General features: G+C 39.3%; 1 protein-coding gene and 1 long non-coding RNA gene across 3 annotated transcripts in view; both read left to right on the top strand.

The window, feature by feature from the left end:
- The window catches only part of LOC125962137 (uncharacterized), a 188,379-nt gene that overhangs the window by 141,981 nt on the left and 26,932 nt on the right, over positions 1–19,466 (top strand). The gene's annotated exons all lie outside the window — the stretch shown is intronic.
- LOC101270020 (flavin-containing monooxygenase 5) overlaps positions 12,191–19,466 on the top strand; it is a 28,973-nt gene continuing 21,697 nt past the window's right edge. Inside the window, exons 1-2 of one of the 2 annotated variants that reach the window (XM_004285810.3) lie at positions 12,191–12,291; positions 12,522–12,699. In XM_004285810.3, the coding sequence (XP_004285858.2) occupies positions 12,565–12,699 (135 nt within the window). In that variant the 5' untranslated portion in view covers positions 12,191–12,291; positions 12,522–12,564. Of the gene's footprint in view, positions 12,368–12,521; positions 12,700–19,466 lie in introns of both variants that reach the window. The other variant, XM_049702251.1, reaches the window with a different exon arrangement.

Here is a 19,466-nt window from a genome sequence, read left to right on the forward strand (position 1 = left end):
GACACTAAGGCTGCTGCTGCCACCACCAAGAAGCCTGTGTGCGAGCACAGGTCACTATCCACACCTCCCTTCCGGGGAGCCTGTGCAGCCCGCCACTGCCAGGGTCCCATGACCCTGGAACAACTTCCCGGGAGAACGCACGGCGCGCCTCAGGCTGGTGCAACGTCACGCCGGCCTCTGCCGCTGCAGGCCCGCCCCCGCACTCAGTACCCCTCCCTCCCCCCCGGCCTGAGTGAGCCAGAGTCCCCGAAGTAGCTGCTCCTTTAACCCCGTCCTGTCTGAGCGAACAACAGACGCCTTCCGGAGACCTACTCAGAGAGGCGGGGCCAAATCCAAAGCTGAGCCCCTGCAGCTGTGAAAACAAAGAAGAGAAAGGGAAATCTCTCCCAGCAGCCTCAGAAGCGGCGGATTAAAGCTCCACAATCAACTTGATGTACCCTGCATCTGTGGAATACATGAATAGACAACGAATCATCCCAAATTGAGGAGGTGGACTTTGAGAGCAAGATTTATGATTTTTTCCCCTTTTCCTCTTTTTGTGAGTGTGTATGTGTATGCTTCTGTGTGAGATTTTGTCTGTATAGCTTTGCTTTCATCATTTGTCCTAGGGTTCTATCTGTCCGTTTTTTGTTTTTGTTTTTCTTTAAAAATTTTTTTTCTTAATAATTATTTTTATTTTAATAACTTTATTTTATCTTACTTTATTTTAATTTTGCTTCTTTTTTTCTTTCTTTCTTTCTTTCCTTCCCTCCTTCCTCCCTCCCTCCCTCCCTCCCTTCTTTCTATCTTTCTTTCTTTCTTTCCTTCCTTCCTTTTTTCTTTCTTTCTTTCTTTCTTTCTTTCTTTCTTTCTTTCTTTCTTTCTTTCTTTCTTCTTTCTACTTTTTCTCCCTTTTATTCTGAGCCGTGTGGATGAAAGGCTCTTGGTGCTGTAGCCAGGAGTCAGTGCTGTACCTCTGAGGTGGGAGAGCCAACTTCAGGACACTGTTCCACAAGAGACCTCCCAGCTCCACATAATATCAAAAGGGGAAAAACTCCCAGAGATCTCCATCTCAACAACAGCACGCAGCTTCACTCAACGAACAGCAAGCTACAGTGCTGGACATCCTATGCCAAACAACTAGCAAGACAGGAACACAACCCCACCCATTAGCAGAGAGGCTGCCTAAAATAATAATAAGTCCACAGACACCACAAAACACACCACCAGACGTGGACCTGCCCACCAGAAAGAAAAGATCCAGCCCCATCCACCAGAACACAGGCACTACTCCCCTCAACCAGGAAGCCTACACAACCCACTGAAACAACTTTAGCCACTGGGGACAGACACCAAAAACAACGGAAATATGAACCTGCAGCCTGCGAAAAGGAGACCCCAAACAAAGTAAGGTAAGCAAAATCAGAAGACAGAAAAACACACAGCAGATGAAGGAGCAAGATAAAAACCCACCAGACCTAACAAATGAAGAGGAAATAGGCAGTCTACTTGAAAAAGAATTCAGAATAATGATAGTAAAGATGATCCAAAATCTTGGAAATAGAATAGACAAAATGCAACAAACATTTAACAAGGACCTAGAAGAACTAAAGATGAAACAACCAACAATGAACAAGACAATAAATGAAATTAAAAATACTCTAGATGCGATCAAGAGCGGAATAACTGAGGCAGACGAACGGATAAGTGACCTGGCAGATAAAATAGTGGAAATACCTACTGCAGAGCAGAATAAAGAAAAAAGAATGAAAATAACTGAGGACAGTCTCAGAGACCTCTGGGACAACATTAAACGCACCAACATTCGAATTATAGGGGTTCCAGAAGAAGAAGAGAAAAAGAAAGGGACTGAGAAAATATTTGAAGAGATTATAGTTGAAAACTTCCCTAATATGGGAAAGGAAATAGTTAACCCAGTCCAGGAGGAACAAAGAGTCCCATACAGGATAAGTCCAAGGAGAAATATGCCAAGACACATGTTAATCCAACTGTCAAAAATTAAATACAAAGAAAACATATTAAAAGCAGCAAGGGAAAAACAACAAATAAAACACAAGGGAATCCCCATAAGGTTAACAGCTGATCTTTCAGCAGAAACTCTGCAAGCCAGAAGGGACTGGCAGGACATATTTAAAGTGATGAAGGAGAAAAACCTGCAACCAAGATTACTCTACCCAGCAAGGATCTCATTCAGATTTGATGGACAAATTAAAACCTTTACAGACAAGCAAAAGCTGAGAGAGTTCAGCACCACCAAACCAGCTCTACAACAAATGCTAAAGGAACTTCTCTAGGAAAGAAACACAAGAGACGGAAAAGACCTACAATAACGAACCCAAAACAATTAAGAAAATGGGAATAAGAACAGACATATTGATAATTACCTTAAATGTAAATGGACTAAATGCTCCCACCAAAAGACACAGATTGGCTGAACGGATACAAAAACAAAACCCATATATATCCTGTCTACAAGAGACCCACTTCAGACCTAGAGACACATACAGACTGAAAGTAAGGGGATGGAAAAGATATTCCATGCAAATGGAAACCGAAAGAAAGCTGGAGTAGCAATTCTCATATCAGACAAAACAGACTTTAAAATAAAGACTATAAAAAGAGACAAAGAAGGACACTACATAATGATCAAGGGATTGATCCAAGAAGAGGATATAACAATTGTAAATATTTATGCACCCAACAGAGGAGCACCTAAATACATAAGGCAAATACTAACAGCCATAAAAGGGGGAATCAACAATAACACATTCAGAGCAGGGGACTTTAACACCCCACTTTCACCAATGGACAGATCATCTAAAATGAAAATAAATAAGGAAACACAAGCTTTAAATGATACATTAAACAAGATGGACTTAATTGATATTTATAGGACATTCATCCAAAAACAAAAGAATACACATTTTTCTCAAGTGCTCATGGAACATTCTGCAGGATAGATCATATCTTGGGTCACAAATCAAGCCTTGGTAAATTTAAGAAAATTGAAATTGTATCAAGTATCTTTTCCTACCACAACACTATGAGACTAGATATCAATTACAGGAAAAGATCTGTTAAAAATGCAAACACATAGAGGCTAAACAATACAGTATTTAATAACGAACTGATCACTGAAGAAATCAAAGAGGAAATAAAAAAGTACCTAGAAACAACTGACAACGGAGACACGACGACCCAAAACCTATGGGACGCAGCAAAAGCAGTTCTAAGAGGGAAGTTTATAGCAATACAATCCTATCTTAAGAAACAGGAAACATCTCGAATAAACAACCTAACCTTGCACCTAAAGCAATTAGAGAAAGAAGAACAAAAAACCCACAAAGTTAGCAGAAGGAAAGAAATCATAAAAATCAGATCAGAAAGAAATGAAAGAGAAATGAAGGAAATGATAGCAAAGATCAATAAAACTAAAAGCTGGTTCTTTGAGAAGATAAACAAAATTGATAAACCATTAGCCAGACTCATCAAGAAAAAAAGGGAGAAGACTCAAATCAATAGAATTAGAAATAAAAAAGGAGAAGTAACAACTGACACTGCAGAAATACAAAAGATCATGAGATTACTACAAGGAGCTCTATGCCAATAAAATGGACAACCTGGAAGGAATGGACAAATTCTTAGAAATGCATAACCTACCAAGACTGAATCAGGAAAAAATAGAAAATATGAACAGACCAATCACAAGCACTGAAATTGAAAATGTGATTAAAAATCTTCCAACAAACAAAAGCCCAGGACCAGATGGCTTCACAGGCGAATTGTATCAAACATTTAGAGAAGAGCTAACACCTATCATTCTCAAACTCTTCCAAAATATAGCAGAGGGAGGTACACTCCCAAACTCATTCTACGAGTCCACCATCACCTTGATACCAAAACCAAACAAGGATATCACAAAGAAAGAAAACTACAGGCCAATATCACTGATGAACATAGATGCAAAAATCCTCAATAAAATACTAGCAAACAGAATCCAACAGCACATTAAAAGGATCATACACCATGATCAAGTGGGGTTTATTCCAGGAATGCAAGGATTCTTCAATATACACAAATCAATCAACGTGATACACCATATTAACAAATTGAAGGACAAGAACCATATGGTCATCTCAATAGATGCAGAGAAAGCTTTCAACAAAATTCAACACCCATTTATTTAAACCCTGCAGAAAGTAGGCATAGACAGAACTGTCCTCAACATAATAAAGGCCATATATGACAAACCCACAGCCAACATTGTCCTCAATGGTGAAAAACTGAACACATTTCCACTAAGATCAGGAACAAGACAAGGTTGCCCACTCTCACCACTCTTATTCAACATAGTTTTGGAAGTTTTAGCCACAGCAATCAGAGAAGAAAAGGAAATAAAAGGAATCCAAATCAGAAAAGAAGAAGTAAAGCTGTCACTGTTTGCAGATGACATGATCCTATACATAGAGAATCCTAAAGATGCTACCAGAAAACTACTAGACTAATCAATGAATTTGGTAAAGTAGCAGGATACAAAATTAATGCACAGAAATCTCTTGCATTCCTATACACTAATGATGAAAAATCTGAAAGTGAAATCAAGAAAACACTCCCATTTACCATTGCAGCAAAAAGAATAAAATATCTAGGAATAAACCTACCTAAGGAGACAAAAGACCTGTATGAAGAAAATTATAAGACACTGATGAAGGAAATTAAAGATGATACAAATAGATGGAGAGATATACCATGTTCTTAGATTGGAAGAATCAACATTGTGAAAATGACTCTACTACCCAAAGCAATCTACAGATTCAATTCAATCCCTATCAAACAACCACTGGCATTTTTCCCAGAACTAGAACAAAAAATTTCACAATTTGTATGGAAACACAAAAGACCCTGAATAGCCAAAGCAATCTTGAGAATGAAAAATGGAGCTGGAGGAATTAGGCTCCCTGACTTCAGACTATACTACAAAGCTACAGTAATCAAGACAGTATGGTACTGGCACAAAAACAGAAAGATAGATCAATGGAACAGGATAGAAAGCCCAGAGATAAACCCACGCACGCATGGTCACCTTATCTTTGATAAAGGAGGCAGGAATGTACACTGGAGAAAGGACAGCCTATTCAATAAGTGGTGCTGGGAAAGCTGGACAGCTACATGTAAAAGTATGAGATTAGATCACTCCCTAACACCATACACAAAAATAAGCTCAAAATGGATTAAAGACCTAAAAGTAAGGCCAGAAACTATCAAACTCTTAGAGGAAAACATAGGCAGAGCACTCTATGACATAAATCACAGCAAGATCCTTTTTGACCCACCTCCTAGAGAAATGGAAATAAAAATAAATAAATCAAAAATAAACAAATGGGACCTAATGAAACTTCAAAGCTTTTGCACAGCAAAGGAAACCATAAACAACCAAAGACAACCCTCAGAATGGGAGAAAATATTTGCAAATGAAGCAACTGACACAGGATTAATCTCCAAAATGTATAAGCAGCTCATGCAGCTCAATAACAAAAAAACAAACAACCCAATCCCAAAATGGGCAGAAGACCTAAAGAGACATTTCTCCAAAGAAGACCTAAATAGACATTTCTCCAAGGAAGATATACAGACTGCCAACAAACATGAAAGAATGCTCAACATCATTAATCATTAGAGAAATGTAAATCAAAACTACAATGAGATATCATCTCACGCCGTTCAGAATGGCCATGATCAAAAAATCTAGAAACAATAAGTGCTGGAGAGGGTGTGGAGAAAAGGGAACACTCTTGCACTGTTGGTGGGAATGTGAATTGGTACAGCCACTATGGAGAACAGTATGGAGTTTCCTTAAAAACTACAAATAGTACTACCATATGACCTAGCAATCCCACTACTGGGCATATACCCTGAGAAAACCATAATTCAAAAAGAGTCATGTACCAAAATGTACATTGTAGCTCTATTTACAATAGCCCGGAGATGGAAACAACCTAAGTGTCCATCATCGGATGAATGGATAAAGATGTGGCACATATATGCAATGGAATATTACTCAGCCATAAAAAGAAACAAAATTGAGCTATTTGTAATGAGGTGGATGGAACTAGATTCTGTCATACAGAGTGAAGTAAGTCAGAAAGAGAAAGACAATTACCGTATGCTAACACATATATATGGAATTTAAAGGAAAAAAATGTCATGAAGAACCTAGGGGTAAGACAGGAAAAAAGACACAGACCTACTAGAGAATGGACTTGAGGAAATGGGGAGGGGGAAGGGTAAGCTGTGACAAAGCGAGAGAGTGGCATGTACATATATACACTACCAAACGTAAAATAGATAGCTAGTGGGAAGCAGCCGCATAGCACAGGGAGATCAGCTCGGTGCTTTGTGACCACCTAGAGGGGTGGGATAGGGAGAGTGGGAGGGAGGGAGACGCAAGAGGGAAGAGATATGGGAACATATGTATATATATAACTGATTCACTTTGTTATAAAGCAGAAACTAACACACCATTGTAAAGCAATTATACTCCAATAAAGATTAAAAAAAAAAAAAAAAGAATCCGTCTCCCAGTGCAGGGGACACAGGTTCGATCCCGGGTCCGGGAAGACCCCACATGTCACAGAGCAACTAAGCCCGTGCGCCACAACTACGGAGCCTGCGCTCTAGAGCCTGCAAGCCACAAGCACTGAGCCTACGTGCCACAACAACTTAAGTCCACGCGCCTAGAGCCTGTGCTCCACAGCAAGAGAAGCCACCACAGTGAGAAGCCTGCTGACGGCAACGAAGAGTAACCCCCACTCACCGCAACTAGAGAAAGCCCCCGCGCAAAGCAGTGAAGACCCAGCACAGCCAAAAATAAATAAATAATAAATATTTTGAAATAAATATATCTGCAAAGAATTTTTAACCAGCTTGTACAAAGAACTCTTACAGGGGCTTCTCTGGTGGCGCAGTGGTTGAGAGTCCGCCTACCGATGCAGGTGACACGGGTTCTTGCCCCGGCCCGGGAAGATACCACATGCCGCGGAGCGGCTGGGCCCGTGAGCCGCGGACGAAGACTGCACGGCCGGAGCCTGCGCGGCCGGAGCCTGTGCTTCGCAACGGGAGAGGCCACAACAGTGAGAGGCCCGCGTACGGCAAAAAAAAAAAAAGAACTCTTACAACTCAATAATAAGACCAATCAGCTTTTAAAAAATAGGCAAAACGTTTTCACAAACACTTTGCAAAGAAGATATACAAATGGCCAAGAAATTAAATGGAAAGACGCTCAACATCATAAGTCATCAGGGAAATTCAAATCCAAAACACCATGAGATAATACCACACACCCACAAGAATGACGAACAGTACCAAGTGCTGAGAGGCTATGAAGCTACTGCAGCTTTTATATTGCAGGTGAGTGTATAAAATGGCACAACCTCTTTTGAAAACTTTTTGGCAGTTGCAACTAAAGTTAAACATAAACCTACCCTATGACCAAGCAATTGCACTCTTAGGCACACAAGAAAAATGAGAGCAGATGTCCACAAAAAGGACTTGTTCAAGAATAAAACACCTTCTTCATTACACCAAAAAGTGGAAATAATCCAAATATTCATCAATAGGAGAATGGATAAACAAATTATAGATTCATACAAATAAAAAGAGCAACCTACTGATACATGCAACTACCTGGATAAATCTTAAAAACACTACATTGTGTAACGATTCCAAGCACAGAGAGTATATACTATGTAATTCTATTTATATGAAGTTTGAGAACAAATAAAAGCATCAGATGTTAACTAGACTTATTTTGGTTATCATTTCACAATATACAAATATTCAGATGCACAAGTGTTGTACACCTGAAACTAATATGTTACATGTCAATTATACCTCAGTAATAAAAAACAAACAAAAACAAAAGGAAACAATGCTTACCTCTGGAGGTGGATATTGGTTGGGAAAGTGCACAAGAAAACTCTCTGTATGACACCTCTGCTCCACATCCATCATTACAGTCATTCTACCTCTGAACCATACCTAGAATCATCTCCTTCTCATGATCTCCCCTGTCCTCACCCTAGGACAAGTCTCAACTGTCTCTGATGTGCAGGCCACAAGAAGGATCCTGTGCCTGAGGAGTAAAAGGGAGGACAAGAGCCCCCAGAGACTCATCAGATATGAATGTTTTTCTTCTCAATGTGAATGAGCCATTACCACAAAACTTCCATTCCTACTGATCCAGAATTTTAACTGATTTTCTTTTGTGCTTCATTTGGTTTTTACAATATTTCCAGTTCCTTAACCATAAAAAATGATATTGGTTCTATGGGAAAATGTATTCTGATTTTCAACAATTGATTAAAATTGTTAAAATTGATTAACTTTTTAGAACCCAGTCATTTCTTCATTGGAGATTTTCCTCTTTTTTTTATGGTATTTTTAAGTATCTCTAAATCTTTTTAACGGGTTTATATTCTGTATTTCCAATCATCTTTGAAAATCATGAAGGGCAGGCTCTTCCATTACTTGTGTTTGTGTGTTAGAGCATGGCTTGCACCACTGGATGCACAAGAAGCACAGCTGAAATGGAGCAGGACGCTATGGTCCTCCCCCCACCCCCATGTCCTCTGCCTGCCTTTTGTCTGTAGAAAGCTTTAGTCAAAGTTGAGCCTGTATATACTCACTTGCAAATCTGCAGTTAGCTTAAACAGAGAAAATTTGAGTCAAGGTTTAAAACGTTTTACAAGTAATTTAAAAACAACATAAAACATATTTGCCAGGTGTAAAAGTAATTAATTACAAAACACAAAGTAGTAAAGCATTAAAATTACATTTTACAATATTAAGTTTTAAAAGTAATTCTTGTATTGTTCTGAAATTGTAAAACTGACTCAGTAGGGAGAGATTAATATTCAGTTTATAAAAGTATTCATCAGTTTTCCTATAACTAGGCATCTCTAACACATCCAAAATTATCCAAGTAATTCATTTATAAGTTAAAATTCCCATATGTAAAATGGTTGCATTAAAACACTCTTTTCAGAATTTTATTTTTAAAGGTATTATTATAGTATAAGTTCACATTTATAACTGAAAATCTTTTTTCTTAATTTATTTATTTTTGGCTGCATTGGGTCTTTGTTGCTGCACGTGGGCTTTCGCTAGGTGCGGCGAGTGGGGGCTACTCTTCGTTGTGGTGCGCAGGCTTCTCATTGCGGTGGCTTCTCTTGTTGTGGAGCATGGGCTCTAGGTGCGTGGGCTTCAGTAGTTGTGGCACGTGGTCTCAGTAGTTGTGGATTGCGGGCTCTAGAGCGCAGGCTCGGTACTTGTGGCGCACGGGCTTAGTTGCTCCGCAGCATGTGGGATCTTCCCGGAACAGGGCTCGAAGCTGTGTCCCCTGCACTGGCAGGTGGATTCTTAACCACTGCACCACCAGGGAAGCCCTATAACTGAAAACTTTTATGAAAGATATCAGTCTTTAAAAAGTTACAGGTCCAAAGAATGTTGATACTAATATTAATTAGGGTTGTCTAAACAGCTGTAAAAAGCAAAATTAAAAACTCAAATAGCACAAACAAAATAGCAATTTACTTATCTCTCATGTAAGAATCCAAGATTAATAGAACCAGATTAGAAGATCCAGTCATTTAGGGCCCCAATCTGATGGTGGACCTACTTCAATACATAGTTCCCAAAGGTCTCTCTGGTTATCATTATTCTAGGCTACAGGAAAGAAGAGTGAGCAGAAGTCCAGGGAAAACCATTGCCTTTTAAATGGGTTAGACAGAACTTAGTGAGAACTTAGTCATATGGCCACGTGCAGCTGCAAGGGAAACTGGGAAATACTGTTGCTATTTGGGCAGCCCCATCCCAGCTACAGTCCTATAATGCTGTAATATGAGGAAAACAGATTTTAATGAAGAGTTAGCATTGTCTGACACCCCTCTAGCCACTAGAATTCTGTGTTCATCCTTCTCCTGATATGCTCATCCCCACCCCAAGGGAGACAACTCCAGATTCATCCAGGTGCTGCATCCAGCTCAAATTCTGGGATCTCTGGGTGACTTGCAATCATCTCCCTCAGACTCAGATTGGCTTTTTGTGGTCCAGCAACTCATTAAGTCAAAGGAAGTCACCAACTTCTCCAACACCCAATAAACCATGGTCTAATAGAAACAGGATGATTATATGAGAACTTCTTGTTCTTTAGTATTCGGTGGCCCTTCCACTGCCATAAATCTTGGGGAGGGATAAGAAGAGAGGTTAATATTTTTGAAATCTCAAGGGAGATGCATTTAGGTAACTGGAAAAAACAAAACAAAACAAACCCCTGCTTTTTCTTTCTAGGAGAAAGTAGCCTTAGACAGCAGAAAAGATATTTGGTGACAAAAGACATTCTATTTCATGGTATTTGATGGTGAGGACACTAGTTAAATAAGGGATTTCTGGAGCAAAGTGAGAAGAGAATCCAGAACAAAAGTAAATAGGAGCTTTTATTTTTAAAGAAAAATATGAACTTTTTGATTAGCTTGTCTTAAGATGACTATTGAGAGATTAATGACATTTTGATAATAAGAACCATATCAAAAAGACAGAACCACATCAAAAAACAAAAACACTTTTTTTAATTACTGAAAAATATATATAACTCTATCCTTAAGCTTCTTTCCCTTTATTCTCCCATTAGGATATGTTGATGTCCTGTGTTCCCCACTGTGTGTGTGCATGTGTGTGTGTGTTCATATAATTCAACCATATTTTGAACAGGAGACTTCCTGATGAAGCCAAATGATTTCCCAAACCAAAGATCTATTTTTAAACATATTTTAAAGTAGTTCAAATAAGGCAATAGCTAAAAGCAGTTCAACTAAAGTGTAAACTGTAAAGGCAGGAGTTAGGCAAAGAAAAGGGATGCAACAGAGAGATGAGAAATGGACAAAGGACTTGTGGCTAAATAAGATGTAAAAATATTCTCATAAAGGAGACTATATATAGTGATTGAAGCCCAGGCCTGAAGCCAGACTGCCAGGTGTACCTACCTGTCTTTTCACTTACTTGCAAGTAAGTAACAACTTGATAGTACTTACTTGAAAGTACAAGTACTTTTTCTTACTTGATAGTACTTTCTCCATGGGGTTGCCGAGAGGATTATATGTGTGCCTTCCCAAAAGATATGATCCATTCCCATTGTATCTTTTGCACCATATAAGGTAAACCCTTGAGAAATAACCCATTGGCCTGGGAAGGATACTTTCGGGGTGAGGTCACTAAGTCAAAACCAGGTCAGTAAGTCAAAACCCAGTGCTGGAATTATTGGCATCAAATCATCTTCAGCAAGGTTGACTCAGTGGGTAGTATAAGGTGCACAGAGATGCATGGCATCGGTTAAAACCCAGCTCTCCCAGAACCCCTTACACCTGTCAAAATAGACTCCTGGGTTGAATAAGCCCTGATTCTGACCCAGTGTATGAAATCCTATATCCATTACATTGGTCATTGCTGAATGATTTGAAAAATTTGTTACATTTTAAAAGTGGATATTTTGTGTTTGTAATCACGCAGGTAGCTGTGTGAGGAAAGTTCTTTTTCGCAGTATTTTTATTTTTTTGAAATTATCTGTTTGTGTATCAGTCTTCTCTACTAAACTATAAGCTCCTCTAAGTAGGAAACTTAATCCCCTCACTCCCCACTGTACCCCAGCGCCCAGCTCAGTGCATGGGTATTTTAAAGTAAATTTCTTCCCATAGCACGGAACCAAAGATCCGATTTGTGGGGTTGGGGGTTGGCTTGGAGAGGTGGACGAGGGGCCGGGATGTGTTCTGACAGATCTCCTGAAAGACATGTTTTCCGCTTAAGCTTTTGAGCAAGACTTGCTTCGGGGTTGTTGGTGACAGTTTCCCTTCACCAGTAGGAGTCTGTCACTATAAGACAACACCAGGAAGTTAAAAGTGAATGGGAAGGGCGGGTGATGGAGATTCCAGCCCCTAGGGTCTCCCCTGAGAGTAGCTGAGAGTGCGGGCAACTGCAGGTGAAAAACAGAGAGGTCATAGGGTTAATTATTTCTGCCCAGAGCAGGTTTGGCCCACGTTTTCTCCCCTCCGTGGGGGTAATGGGCGCTGCTGAGTGGGCGGTGTGTTGGCTGAAAGGAGGTGGAGCTGAACAGCCCCTCCACATTGGCTATTGCTGCTGTTTGTACTTTGTTGTTTTACATTTCTTTGCAAAGAGCTGAAAGTGCAGTGCCCTCCATATCGCAGCTGAAGGATCTGCCAGTGTTGGGGCAAAGGCAGCGAGGTCGGGTACCACAGCAGAGCTCTCAGCTCTGGGTCTCAGCTCTGGGTCTTCCAGGCACAGGGCTCACCCATCCAAGGTGTAGTAGTTCCCGGTGGTCCACGAGGACGCTGGAATCTGGGTTCCCCAAAGGCACCTGCTGCTGCAGAATTTATCTAAATGCTACGTTCAAGCTCTTCTTTGAAAGGTGTTAACTGATGTGTGCTTTCTGTCTTTTGTCATCCTTTCTTTAGGACAGGTTACACTGACCCAGCCCGGTGAAGATCTCTGGAGACCATGACCAAGAAAAGAATTGCTGTGATTGGGGGAGGAGTGAGTGGGCTCACGTCTATCAAGTGCTGCCTGGAAGAAGGCTTGGAGCCTGTCTGCTTTGAAGGGACTGATGACATCGGAGGGCTGTGGAGGTTTCAGGTAAATCTTGTTCCTTAATACTTGGAGCTCTCGCCAAGTATTGAACCATTGCATAAGATATTTTACCTCGTGTCAGGAAGTATGATGGGCTTCACAGTGATTAAACCTGCCAGACTTCAACCTGCTGACCTCCTCTCAGCAGCCACCACCTCAGGTTCTATGCAGGTTCCTCTGTCCCTACGCTGGCAGCAAAATGGGACGCAGGTATCCCTCGTTTTGTCCTTTACTGATGTCTGTGAAAATGGCACAGAGATCATTTTCATTACAGATCTTCCTTGATTTACAATGAGGTTACATCTTGATAAGCCCATCGTAAATTGAAAATATCCTGTTACAAATGTGTTTAATACACCTAATCTACCTAACACCATAGCTGAGCCTAGCCTACCTTAAACGTGCTCAAAGCACTTACGTTAGCCTACAGTCAGAAAAATCATTTCACACAAAGCCTATTTTATAATAAAGTGTCGAATAGCTCAAGTAATTTATTGAATGCTGTAGTGAACATGAAAAACAGAATGGTTGTTTGGGCGCAGAATGGTTGTAAGTCTATCAGTTGTTTACCCTCCTGAGCCTTCCAGCTGACTGGAAGCTGCCACTGCCCAGCATCACCGGAGTATGTTACAAAATATCGCTAACCCAGGAAAAGATCAAAATTCAAAATTCGAAGTGTGGTTTCTATGGAATGTGTATCGCTTTTGAACCATTGTAAAGTCAAAAAATCACATGTTGGGCACTGTCTGTAATGAGTTTTGCCGCTATCCATAAAAGGGTAACAATCTTGGTAGGGGGGTGTAGCAGAATGGCAGGCATGTAAAGTGGTTGCTCTTGGTCTGCGTTCATCGGTAAGTGATCTAGAATACTGCTTACAGCTCCTTCCAGGAATCCCCCTTTTCAATCTCTTCTAACCTTACTATTTTTTTTTTCTTTTCTTTCTTACCTTCCTTCCTTCGTTGCTTCCTTCCTTCTTTACTTTAAACAATTCTCTAATGATTCTAGTGCTTGAATAGGATATAAAATCTGGCTGCCTTCCTTGCTTTGCACTTTTCCTTCACTTGAGAAATCAAAGCAGTAGTCCCGTCTTCAGAGAAGGGCAGAGGGCACCTGCAACTGGGTTTTCTTGTCCTTGCACAGACTCAGTTTTACAGTTGAGTTGCTTTAATATGCACACCGAGTCCTGCAACTTGTTACTAACAGTTAAGGTATCTTCTTACTTAAATGATAGTTAAGCTTATTATATGTCAAAGAATATCACCCTCCTTAACTGATCTCCAAAGCAACATCCATTGGGTTTGCTTTTCAACTCACTTTTTAAGCCAGTGTTTTAAGTGTATTAAGGTGTCCAGATTTGTTTCATATTTCACAAAACGAACACGGTGCTGGCCAGCTACTTAAAAGTGGTTACATTCGTTCATAGCATTCCTTAGTAGAACAGCAGTACAGTTGTTTTGCATCTGGGCTCCATCTTGGGGACTAACTCTATTTGACAATCGTCCCTATTCGGATCTAGGGTGGATACTCCTCAGCACACCATGCACGCCTCGGTGATAATCAGTCTTGGGCATGGCTGAAAAGACTGTTAATTAATATTTTGTAATAAATAGAAAATTTTACTTTTGAAATCCAGCCACAGCATGGTGTAGAGGTTAAGAGCACGTCTGGGTTCAAATCCTACTGTGACCTTGGGGAAAACCATTAACCCTCTCTGTACCTCTGTGTTGTCATCTTTAAGAAGGAGATAATATTGGCACCCACTTCATAGAGTTATTGTGGGGATTAAGTGAATGAATACTTGTGTCATCACTAATAACAGTGGCACAATAATTGCTAAACATCAGTTACTATTCAGTAGGCCTAGAGTGTGGCCCACACATTTGGTGTCTGGTAAGCATCCTAGCCAGGTCTGGCAACTACTGACCAGGCATGAAATTAGTGAAGGGTCCACCATCCTACCTGATTATCAGGTTTTATTTCCAAAGTGGTTTAAACTTCTTCTCTGTTAAAGACCCAATTTGGAGTGTTTTCTGATTATACTCTTGGCAAAATTTCAGCACCTTATAAACTGCTTTCTTGAAAATAAATAAGCTATATTTCATCATAGTGCTCTGACTGCTGTTAAGACAGACCACATCTGTGTCTATTACATTATATACAACATACATATATTTTACATATATTATAAATGCACACACACAAACACCACTATATTTCTAGAGCCACGGGGGATGCCTGGCATATATTAGGCACCAAATATATTTACATTTTATAAATGAATCCTAGAGAAGCAAAATATCTTGGGTGGCTGCTTAGAATGCTTGTGAAATAGACACCTTCATTCTCACATATTCCACAGTTACACAGTTGTGGAGCCTGAGGTATTATAAACATCCATTAATTGCAGATTAAACATGTTTTACATGCTGATGCTGGTTTCCTCAAGAATTGCCTCAGATCTGCTTTTCTGTGACCCCCTTGCTTGTTATTTAGAGCCTTCCTCTCCCCCATCCTACCCCCGACTAAATTTTCTGTAATTCATTGGGGGTTTCATATATAGGATCGTCCCAAGCACTTTGGAATGCCACCATTGCTACCGGGTGTCCAGTAAGCCACTGGCAACTCAGGGCTTCCATTTTCTCTTTCTTGTAACAGGTCTCAGGGACTCAATATAAATTTCTTTCTTCTTGATCTCCTCATTAAAGTTGGACCAGACTGATGGTGAAAAGTCGGTAGAAATGTGAGACATATCACTTTAATTTTCATACTACAATATTACTTTATGAACGAAATAGCTTAAAGTGATAAATCCCTTACGAAATGCTGAGGTTTTAAGAAGTATGTAATGCTGGAAAATAATTTTTAATATTCTTTAGTCAATCTGAATTTTAAAAATCCTTAAAGCATACCAAAGCAGTGCTTCTCCAACTTTAACGTGCACATGAATCACTGGAGCTTTTGCTGAAGTGTACATTCCGATTCATTAATCTGGGGTGGTGCCAAGATCTATATTTCAGGTAAAGCCCCAGGTGATGTTGATGCTGCTGATCTGATAACTACAGTTCACGTAGTGAGGTTCTAAAGTGTATATGTGATACAAAGATAGCACATGGATACAATATAATGTAAAATGAGGCATATTTAGTACATTTTAATTTAAAATATAAAATTAATAAACACCCTTAGATGAAGGGGTGTTTTTAATTCTTAAATATATCAAACCCCCCCCCCAAAAGACAACTGAATGGATACAAAAATACTTAAAAGAGGGTAACTGTAGAGCAGTGGCTGTCAGCTTTGGCTGCAACACTGAACAATCACTTGGGGAACTTTAACAAACTTTAACAAATACTGATATCAGCCCATCCAGATTCTGGTTTTATTGGCCTGGGTGCCAATAAAGCTCTCCACTAGCTATTTCTAATGCGCAGCCAACATGGAAACCTTTGCCCTTCAGCTTTTACCCCAGGTTTCCCAGGTGATTAATGAGGATGACATTGCATCTTTAAAACAAAATCAATAACAATTCATTGAACAAACATTTCTGAAGCTCAGACTGTGTTAGACGGTGTGGAGATACAGAGTTATATAACCTCCTGCCACTGCCCTCAGGCATTCTGCAGTTTAGCTAAGGATGTATGGAGAAAGGACTTCTGAGGTGGATGGGATAAACTCTGGTGCCCTGAGCTTTCCGGGGCCACCACACGACCTCTTACCAGCAGATCTCAACCTTGTCTACACATTAGACAAGAAGCAATTAAAACAGGGTCTCTGGGAGTAAGGACCAGGCATTAGTATTTTAGAGTTCCCCAGATGAGTCCAGTGTGAAGACAACGCTGAGAACAACAGTCCTAAGACAGCTTCTGTCCCACGGGATTCTGAGAGTCTGTCAAAGGAACAGAAGATCCACACTGTTCTCACTCCTCCCACTGAAGGGGAGTCATTTTTCTCCTTTCTTCTGCCCTTACTATTGCCTCCAATCCCTTCAGTTCCAATTATACTACCCTACATCCCTTGTTCTCTCTTTTCTCATATGAACTTCCTACTCAATGCGAGTCATGTGCTTAGGCAGGAAATAGAATCAAGATACATCTCTAGAGGGCAGATTATTCACTGATGGTAGGAAAAACTAAAATGCAGAAGCAGAAGCTTCTTTTTCCACTCACTGACCCAGTACTGCTCTGCCCTCACTCTCTTTTATAAAGCAGTGAGTTGACAGTAATGAACCCTACGTAGGGTCCAATCAGGTGTTTAGAAGGGCTTGAAGGTTTTTGTTGACACACAATAACACTTTGTTGTCTTAGTTGCTTGAAAAAGAATACAAATATATGATTATTGTCACAGGGGTAAGATCTGTGATTCATTTAGCTCAGTCATCCCAACACACCTGCTGTGGAAAGCATGGGTCTACTCCTTGTACTAAACTTTGAACCCTTGGAAAACAGGGACAGACTTGTATTTTTTAGCATTAATATAGTGTTTTTACTACAGAGGGACTTCAGAAATATCTACTGAAAGAATGAATGAAGTTGAATTTAAAAGTTAGGAATGTGTCTACCCTTGCCCCCTCAAACATCTTGGTTCCAAAAGGACCCTACCACTCATTAATTTAATTTTTTTTAAAAAAAAGTGCTATATACAAACAAGATGTTTAAATAAACTTTGAATTTTAGAACTGTGTTAGATTTACAGAATCATTAGGAAGATAGTACAGAGTTCCCATATACCCCATGCCCAGATATTATTAACATCTTACATTAGTATGATACATTTGTCCTAATTAATGAACCAGTACTGATACATTATTATAAATTGAAGTCCATGTTTTATTCAGATTTACTTAGGATTTTTTCCTAATGGCCTTTTCCTGTTCCAGGTGTTCCCATCCAGAACACCACAATGCATGTAGTTGTCATGTCTCTTTAGGCTCCTCTTGGCTGTGACAATTTCTCAGACTTGTTTTTGATGACCCTGACAGTTTTGAGGATTACTGGTTAGGTATTTTATAGAATGTCCCTCAACTGGGATTTGCCTGATGTTTTCATCATGGTTAGACTGGAGTTATGAATTTTGGGGAGGAAGGCCTTAGAGATAAAGTGCTATTCTTATCACATCATATCAATGGTACATACTATCAAACTTATCACAATTGATTGATATTAACCTTGCCGACCTGGCTTGAGATGGTGTTTATCAGGGTTTGCCACTGTAAAGTTGCTCCTTTTTTTCTCCCTTGTCATACTATACTCTTTGCAAGAAAGTCACTATGCACAGTCCACACTTAAGGTCAAAGTTGGCTATTCTAAGCCTCTTTTCTTTCCACGTAAATTTTAGAATCAGTTTGTCAATATCTACAAAATAGCTAGCTGCGATGTTGATTGGGATTGCGTTGAATCTACAAATCAAGTTGGGAAAACTGACATCTTAATAATACTGAGTCTTCCAATCTATGAGCACAGCATATCTTTCCATTTATTTATATCTTTGATTTCCTTCTTCTGTGTTTTATGGTATCTGCATATAAGTCTCATACATATTTTGTTAGATTTTTCCTAAGCACTTAATTTGGAGGGTGTTATTATAAATGGTACTGTATTTCAAAGTCCAATTTTTCATTTCTGGTATATAGGAAAGTAAGTGACTCTTGTATATTAACCTTGTATCCTGCAACACTACTATAATTGCTTATTAGTTTCAGGAATATTTTTTTTAATTCTTTGGGATTTTCTACAGTCATATCATCTGTGAATAAAAATCATTTTATTTATTCCTTCCAAGGCTGTATACTTTTATTTCCATTTCTTATCTTATTACATTAGTTAGCATTTCTAGTACAGTGTTGAATAGAAGTGGTAAGAGAGGCTGTCCTTAACTTGTTCTCAATTTTATGGGGAAATTGTCCATTTTCTCGCTATGAAGTACGCTGTTAGCTGCAGGTATTTTGTAGATGTTCTTTATCAAATTGAAGATATTTCCCTCTATTCCTAGTTTGGTGAAGGTTTTTAACATGAAGGTGTAGTATAAACAACACTTCTACAAAAATAAAAGAAAAAATCATACCTCCTTAATAAATCAATTTGTTTTTCCTACTTTCAAGTTTTATTGATTTAAAATAAATAAAATATACTCGTATAACAGGGGTGACATTATACAATGTGTAATTATATAAATATGGGTAGACATAGGTATACAGTTGCCCTAGGCATACATAATATTGTATACTCGGTGATTAGAATGTGACTTGCATTTTGTCATATTACTTTTTCCACTTAAAGTTATATCATAGGCCATTTTCAATGTTTCTACACAGATTTCAAAATCATAGTTTTAAGTATCTCCAAATTCAATCTCTATAATTCACTCATTAATTCATTTCAAAGCATTTATTAAGCATCCACTATATATGAGGTACTGTTTTGATGATAGAGCTACAAAAAATAAGACACAAATCCTACTTTTGGGTACCTCATAGTCATAGAAACAAATGCAGAATATCGTGTGTTCTAAGTTGCCTTGATGGCAATATGAGCGGAGAGCTTTAGCAGCTTGGAGGTTGAATGGGGCATTAAACTCAGTGGAGAGGACAAGAAATATTTCTCCAAAGAAGTGACATTTGATGTGACTCTTGAATGATAGATAGGAATTTTCCAAATGAAGAAGCAGTACTATACTGTTACAAAAGTTTAAAGTTGTGAAAGAGTCTGGAATGTTTCAACAACAATTTAATGACTCAGAAGCTTGAAATTAACTGAGGAGAGCACTAAGTGAAGATA

This window comes from Orcinus orca, chromosome 1 (assembly GCF_937001465.1).
Source record: "Orcinus orca chromosome 1, mOrcOrc1.1, whole genome shotgun sequence".
Taxonomy (NCBI): Eukaryota; Metazoa; Chordata; class Mammalia; order Artiodactyla; family Delphinidae; genus Orcinus; species Orcinus orca.